The sequence below is a fragment of the Glycine soja genome, chromosome 18 (genome assembly GCF_004193775.1).
Source record: "Glycine soja cultivar W05 chromosome 18, ASM419377v2, whole genome shotgun sequence".
NCBI lineage: Eukaryota > Viridiplantae > Streptophyta > Magnoliopsida > Fabales > Fabaceae > Glycine > Glycine soja.
Window position 1 is genome coordinate 52,111,092 of NC_041019.1, and position 8,317 is coordinate 52,119,408.

General features: G+C 27.1%; 1 protein-coding gene across 1 annotated transcript; it reads right to left on the reverse strand.

The window, feature by feature from the left end:
* Positions 1-3,968: 3,968 nt before the first annotated feature.
* On the reverse strand, positions 3,969-7,687 carry LOC114397550 (bifunctional L-3-cyanoalanine synthase/cysteine synthase 1, mitochondrial-like). The gene is made up of 10 exons (XM_028359635.1): positions 7,333-7,687; positions 6,309-6,418; positions 6,115-6,172; positions 5,769-6,032; positions 5,441-5,578; positions 5,297-5,348; positions 4,910-4,989; positions 4,757-4,816; positions 4,490-4,570; positions 3,969-4,264 (listed from the first exon to the last, which is right to left on the reverse strand). The coding sequence occupies exons 1-10, from the start codon at positions 7,507-7,509 to the stop codon at positions 4,166-4,168; spliced, it is 1,119 nt and encodes a 372-aa protein (XP_028215436.1). The 5' UTR covers positions 7,510-7,687; the 3' UTR covers positions 3,969-4,165.
* Positions 7,688-8,317: the final 630 nt, after the last annotated feature.

The following is an 8,317-nucleotide window of genomic DNA, read 5'->3' on the forward strand; positions in this document are numbered from 1 at the left end:
AAAAACTTTATCTTATATCTTATAATTTTATCAAATTTCTACTAAATTTCTCATTTTTAATCTTTGAAATGATCTCATATCCCAATTTCAACTTAAGTAACCTTATATTTAGATTGAAAATAATATGTCGAGAGTTTTGAGTAGAAAAAACACAATCAGTTGCGAAACCAAATTTATTTAGTTTAGAAAAAAAAATTAATCAACTATTCTTTTAAAAAAAAAGTCTCACAAAATTTAAACTAGATAAAACTAAAGTGGAATTTCAAAAAAAAAATCTCACAAAATTTAATCAATTAGTTATCATTTTAAAAAATAAAAGTCTTTTATTTTTTGAATTTTTTTGTTTCTTCAATTAATTATTAATCTTTATTATGTGTTCTTCTATAATATGTCAGATGGAATGCAAGGTCGTTGTAGCCTCTAAATCAGCGAGACATATGACTCTACGTTCCGCAAGTAATAAACCTCTGTACTAGTTTTTTTTTAAGTTATAACCTTTGTATTAGTTTGACTATTATTGTATTTTTTATTTAAATTTATTTGGATTCTGTATTTGTTATTAAGTATTTTTCATTTCATTCATATTATGTATAATAAGCATTATCTCGAGTGGAAGCCCATAAGGTTTATCCACAGAACTCTTTCATATTTGAGGTATATATATATATATATATATATATATATATATATATATATATATATATATATATATATTATTGATTAAGGAAAAAGACTTATAATTTCACTTTAGTTCTATCTAGTTTAAATTTTCTGAGACTTTTTTTTTAAAAAATAGTTGATTATATTATTTTTTTAAAAATAAATAAATAAATAAATTTGGTCATGCGGCTCGTTGTGTTTTTTCTACTCGAAACACTTAAAACACATTAATTTCAATCTAAATATTAGAGTACTTAAGTTGGAATTGGGATATAGAATAATTTTAAAGATTAAAAGTGAAAAATTTAGTAGAAATTTGATAAAATTATAAAATATAAGAAAATTTTTTTAACAGTAAAAATTAAGGTTTGACGAGGAAATCAAAATAATATATATATATATATATATATATATATATATATATATTAAAAGATAATTAAAAATATATTACATAAATACTAAACGAATAACCGTAAATTACAAACACATAATAATATTAATAATAAGTTACAATTTATTATTAACGTCCGGATATATTTGTTATACTTTTTATACTTTCAGGGACTAAATTTTTTTTTTCATTTTTTAGGGACGCATTTGTCAGCAAAGTCGAAAGACGAAAAATCAAAAAAAATATTATGACAAATATGTCCCTATATTGGCAATCCACATTGACAATCATTTTAGTGATAAATTTGTCCTTCTGTGTCACGTATGTGACTTTATTAATGGTGACGGACGGAAGTTAACGATAAGATATATTTGTCAGCGAATTACACATTGAGGGACAAAAATAATTATTTACCCTACAATTTAATGAAGTTAATCTTTTATACATAAAGTACAATGCAATTAGTCAAATGGGGTGTAACTTGACCCAACCAAATTTAATATTTCTCATATAGGATAAGTAAAATTTACAATTAACAATAAGAATTATTCACCGAGATGAAACATTTTAATATAATTTTTTTTCCAATCAAAATTAAGATTCCTCTTACATGATTACATATATTTAATTACATAAAAAATAAAATAAAATCAACAAAATTAATATTATTTTGTCCCTGTAAAATTTGTATCTACAATTATTTTTTAAGCAAATAATTTTTTATTTTTTATGTATCATCTTCTAACTTAAATAAATTATTTGATATTTCCTTTTAATTGGAATAAATTTAATTTTCTTTTATACATTAATATTAATATGTATATGTCAATATATTAAAATAAAAAATTATATATAAAACATAAAACATAAGAAAGAATAATTTTTTATGCTCAAATATATTATTGGTCTCTGAAAAATGCTTATGTTTTATTTTTGGTCCATAATAAATTTAAAATTTGTTGTTGTCCATAATGCCCTATCTAAATCATTTTATTTCATTATTTAAAGTGTTAGCTAAATAAATTTAGGGATAAAAACAAGATTTTAAATTTATGAGAGACAAACAATGAAATTTAAATAATTAGGAACAGAAAAAAATCAGGCAATTATCGTAGACCAAAAAAATATTTGACCCTTTTTTTATAAAAATAAGTACAAAATTTTCCCTTAATACACAAGGATGAACAATTCACCTTAAATCACACTAATATCTAAATTATTATGTTGATATTTTATTTTTTTATTATCATAATTTAAATGTAATTTTTATGTTTGTCTCTTTTTTTTTAATCAAATAATATATTAAATATTATATTTTATGAACTTATAAAGTAAAAAAAAATATTAAAAAATGTAGTTAAATATTTTTCATGAAAGTAAGATAAAATATTTAGACTTAACTTATCATATTAGATATATAGAATATAACATACGATTATGACCGTTTTTTTTACAAAAAAACAAAAAGAAAACAAAAAACAAATAGGAGGGTTTACTGGGATAATCGTTTTCACTAAATAAATTGTCCAATCAAAATTAAAATTGATATGTATATTCTAACTTACTAAAATAAAAATGATATATAAAATATAATACAAAGGCATGTGTTTTTTATATGTAAAAGCAAGTAAGAAAAATCAATTAATTAATGGGGATGAATGACTTACCTAAAACACATATTAATATCTAAATTATATTATGATGAAATCATATTTTTTATTATAATAATTTTCATTTAAATGTAGTTTTTATGGCTACTTTATTCCAACTTAAATAATATATTGAATGTTTTATTTCACAAACATAACAAGTACGAAAAAAATTAAAAAAAAGGAAACGGATGCATATTTTTCATGAAAGTATGAAGAGAGAATTAGACTTAACATATAAAATATAACACATAGGGATGAATATTTTTTATAAAACAATGTAGGAAATTTTACATTGAATTCACATGGATAAACTTTTTTGCTATAGATTCTTTGTCCGATTAAAATAAAATTTATTTTTCATAGTTAATATATATTTAATTAAAATCATCATCATCATCATCATTATTTTCACTTAAATTTAGGTATTGATATGAATAAAAAATATGTAAAATATAACACATAGCTATGAATATTTTTTTTATTAAAGCAACTAGAAATTTTCACTTAATTCACAAGATAGATAATTTACCTAAAATCACATTAATATTTAAATTATCATGGTAAAATTATATTTTTTTTATTATAATAATTTTCATTTGAATACATCTTTTTTATGGTTATCTCTTTCCTAATGTAAATAATTTATTAAATGTTTTATTTTTACGAACATAAAAAGTATAAAAAAATATAACAAATAAGGATGAATATTTTTTTTATGAAATTATGAAGAGAAAAACATAACAAATTACATTTATTCAATATAAAATTCAAATAAAAGTTTTTAAACATCCTTGTTACATGAGTCAAAATTTAGTTTTATATTGAAGGAAGAGAGTTGGTCTCGCGCCATGAAACATTAACACATAAAAGGGTAAAAAAATTATTGTTTATTTTGTTTTTTAATTTAAAACCCCACACATCATCTCAAAGTGTAGTGACCAAGTCTTGCAGCCTTCACACTTTTAACATCCAATATTAGACAAAGGAAAGTACCCTACGCATCATGGGTAATTTGAGCTAAATACTAACTATTATACTTTGATATGATTTATTAATTGTTCTCTGCATTAATTAAGACCAAAGTGGCCTTAACACCTAATTATACTTTTTTGCAAAGATAGAAATTTGGCAATGCCAACAACTTGGATTGGTCTTGTTTTAAGAAGAATTTGAACACAGATCATACACATAGTAGGATTTGACTCCTAGAATGATTGTTATTTAATTTTTAAAAAAACACTTCAATTGCTTTATACTTTTTCCAATTAAAAAAGAAAAAAAAAGAACACTACAAAATATTAAGATTATTGTAAACAGTATTAAAACCTTTTTTCAATTAACACAGCTTTTGTTGACAATTTCTGCTATGGCCGAGTTGTAAGATGATGTTAACAATTTTTGCTACAACAGGATTGTAAAAACTAGGTTGCTCCATGTAACCACAACAAACTTATGTATGGAATTAATCAACTGCTACTGGCTGCATGTTTTCAGCTTCTTGACGAAGCTCTTGGAACAGGACAGATGACAGGTATCGTTCGCCGAAACTTGGATGAACAGTCTGAGATTCAAGTCATCAATGGTTATCACAACATCAGCAACAAAGACAGAAAAGTTTGATGCTAAAATTATAGTCCCAAGCATTTTATTTACAGAATTATAAGATGATTAAGAAAAATGTGCAAATGATATAGTGTTGCTGTCTCTTGTGAATTTAGATAGAGGCTGATGACACATTAGGCTAAGCATTTAGCTTGATGTTGTTTTTAAAGAAAACTGTTCTTACCACAATAAGTTTGCCTTTGTTCTCAGGCAGCTGAGCCAATCTGAGAGCTGCAACTGTGTTAGCTCCAGATGATATCCCTACCTGGAAAAATTAGAAAGAAAAATAATTGTAAATTCAGAATTTGATTACCAATTTATGAACAGTCTTTGTCAGTTACTAATGAATCATATGTGAATCCTAGGGTGAAAATCATGGTTAAATTAATGAAGCTTGAAATTTCTCATGCATTCATTGTTTAAGTTTACAACATTGTCTTTTGAAGATTACCATGAGTCCTTCCTTCAATGCCAACACCCTAGCCATGTTAACTGCATCTTCACTGCTAACCTACCAAATAAGTTTCCACAGACAGTTAGGAGAAACAGAAAAATGCAAATTTTTCATGATAAATGTCTATTTAGAAGAATTAATATTCCGTACTTCAAGAACTTTTTCCATAACATCCATGTCCAATATGTCTGGTTTGAATCCAACTCCATTGCCAGTTATATGATGAGGACCTATATATAAAATGACAACATCAGAGTTTGCAATCTGTAAAGAGAAGAAAGGGCCTCCAAATATTCTAGACCATAGTGATTATTTTGGTTATTTTAGATCCATAATTTAAGCCCCTTTTACATTTATATTATTTTATCACTTCACCAATGCCAGAAATGAATATGAAAAGTAAACATTTTAGAGACTGGTATGCTCATCCTTTTAATTTTACCTTAGGCTGCTTGGAAGACTGAAAACATAATATTCAAGAAGAAACTATGTACAAAATTATCATATAAAAAATCAAAGATAAAAAATTATCCTTACCAGGTTTACCACCATTCAGCACATTGCTTTCACTTGGCTCCACTCCATATATCTAATATAATCAAAAGCAGTTCAAGGGTTTTAACAAGTGTATCTAACAGAACATTTGTTCAGTTTGTACTTTGAATTGTGATATAGCATCACCTTAACATTAGGATTTTTGGATTTAAGATATTGTCCAACCCCAGAGACTGTGCCTCCACTACCTATTCCCATAACAAATATGTCAACTTGTCCATTTGTATCCTCCCATATCTCAGGACCTGTTGTTTCAAAATGCACCTGCATTCTCATTTGAAGTCAATATATAAATAAATGCACCATTGTAAAAGCCAAGGATTTCAGAACTATATCTAGTACTAAACTTAAGTACAATCAAGCATCACAAAAGAATAGTACAAACATAGTTCTGCAGATTTTTATTTCTTAGTAAAAGATTTGAAACAGCAATAGTAATTTAGGTTCAGGTAACCTGAGTATTGGCAGGGTTTGAAAATTGTTGCAGCATGTGGGCATTTGGTGTGTTTTCCAAAAGTTCATAAGCCTTCTTTACTGTTCCTCCCATTCCTTTGGCTGGATCAGTGAGGATTAATTCAGCTCCAAACACTCTCATGGTCACCCTTCTTTCCAAGCTTGTGTAAGAGGGCATGGTCAAAACCATCTTGTATCCCTTCATGGCGGCCATAAATGCCATGCTGATACCCATATTGCCTGACGTGGGCTCAATCAGAGTTGTCTGCAACATCAAATAAAGTAATTATGAGCATCTACATGTGAATAACTGAGCAAAATAGCTGCAATATATCAAATCAGCTAACCTTTCCAGGAGTTATCAGATTCTTTTCCTCAGCATCTGTGATCATTGCATATGCTGGTCTGTAAAATCAAAAGAAATTTTCTTCTGTGTTAATTTGAATTTTGATTACCATTAAGAATAGTATGAAGCTTAATCAAATTCAAAAGTAGGAACAAAAAGAAAATCATATAGGAATGGAAATAGGGAGGAATTGACCTGTCTTTGATGCTGGCAGTAGGTTGCATCATCTCTTGCTTGACAGCAACATAAGCTCCACATCCTTCAGTGACTTTGTTAAGATAAACAAGTGGAGTCCTCCCAATGAGCTGAAAAATGAATTGTTCAACTTCAGATAAGAATTGAATAAGTAGCACCGGAATATATTCTCCAATAAAGAAAATGGTAAAAAAGAAAAGAAAACAAAATAAATTATAAATGTCTGTTATTCTACAAAATGGTTTCTTCTTCAAGTTTTGAAAACCTAGTAAACTGAAACAAAAAATTAGAAAACAGAAAAGGCTCAAAACAAAGGCCACCTTATATTTGTAGGTTAACTTTCCCTTTCATTCCCTTTTCCACCCCATTTTTCTTCTTAACACTTTCTTCATTTTTCATCATATTACTTGTCAGTTTTTTTTTTTCTCTCTTCCTTTTCTTTTTTCTATCCGTCTCTTCCCTATCTATTCAACTCAAAATAAGGGGGGCATGTTGTACAATTCAGAAAAAAAATTAGGGAAACTTTAATGTAGTTTTCTCTTTAACATTTTCTTTTCTACTTGTCTATGATTCATTCTATCAGTATCATACAGCAGAATAGAATAATAAAACGATTTCAACAAAATTCAAAACAGAACAACTGAGTTTCATGACAAAAATCACAATTTCGCAGCTGAAATTATCCCAAGAATAAGATCTATACCAAGAATTCCAGACAGCTTTTCAAACCAACCCCACTGACAAAAAAAGAAGAAAAAACCTTAAAAAAATCAGATTCCAAAATTCTTTTCACTTTTGGCGGCTGATGAAGCGAATAAATTGGATAAGACATGGAGAATCTATTGTAAACGTGGCATGATATGAGTGAACAGAAACACACAACCACTGGAAAGCAAGTACAGTGACTGAGTGAGAGACCAAAATCACCAAACCAGTTCCACATGTTGTCTCATTACTCATAACTCATAAGTATGCAATGAAAACTAGAGAGAGAGAGATGGAGAGTAACAAACAAAACAACTACCTGAGAAACATGTTTCTTGATGTTGGTTCCAGGGAGGTCCTTAGGCAAATCTCTGATTCTCTGAGCAAGTGAAGGGGAATCAATAATGGTTGCTGTTGTTGTGGAGAACAACCTCCCAGCAGCAAGTGAAGTAGAAGAAGACCTTTGCATGAGGATGGTGCTCATGAGGGAAGCCATTGAATTGATGATTTTGAAGACCCCAAGGCTATGCAGTGTATATATATTGTGTGCTAAGGTTTTGAGACTCACAAATAAATTATGCTAGTATTTTATTGCCATTATTGCGGTGCAAGAGTCTAATTTGGTTTTCAGAGGTATCTATGGATGACCAAACCAGATTTTGCTTCATGTCAGGGAATGATGGCTAAGTTCAATATATGTACTGTGACTTTTGGTGGTGTGCTGTTGATTAATTTATTACAAGTATGAAAGACATCTTTTGTGATTCTTTTTCAGCTTTTTAAAATTAAAAAACCAAATAAATAAATAAATTGTTATTTATGTTTTTCATTGTACTATCTTGTATTCTTATCTTTTTCTCCCATTTCTATTACCTAAAAAACAATTTTTAACATTTTTTTATGAAATAATTTTTAAGAACAAGAATACAATCAAACACACTCTTCATTTATATTGTACGTTTGAAGAAAAGGTTTTATTTAAAAATATATATTTCATATTTCAATGATTTTTTTAAATCTCAAAACAAATTAATTTCTTCCAATGACCCATATGATTATGTATATCTTCCGGCCTTTACAAATTAAGTTCTAATTCGAATTAATTTATACCTTTTATATAATTATTTTGAAAAAATGATCTATAATTTTAATAGTATGCATGCCTACTTGTGTTTTGTTTATTCTTAATTTTATGTAGTTATTTTTCTTTTTTAAAAACATTTTACTCTCATCTTTTTATTTTTGACTAGGTGAGTTTAATTATTAGAATTAGTTTTTAAGCTAAAAGTAATCCTAATTAGATA

Bases quoted from the DNA above. Each gene is read 5' to 3' on its own strand.
- LOC114397550 (XM_028359635.1), bottom strand. From the start codon at position 7,509: ATGGCTTCCCTCATGAGCACCATCCTCATGCAAAGGTCTTCTTCTACT. The intron at 6,173-6,308 runs GTCAATTCCTCC...TTGATTTTACAG, and splicing joins ACTGCCAGCATCAAAGACAG to ACCAGCATATGCAATGATCA. The intron at 5,349-5,440 runs GTGATGCTATAT...TGATTATATTAG, and splicing joins CCAAAAATCCTAATGTTAAG to ATATATGGAGTGGAGCCAAG.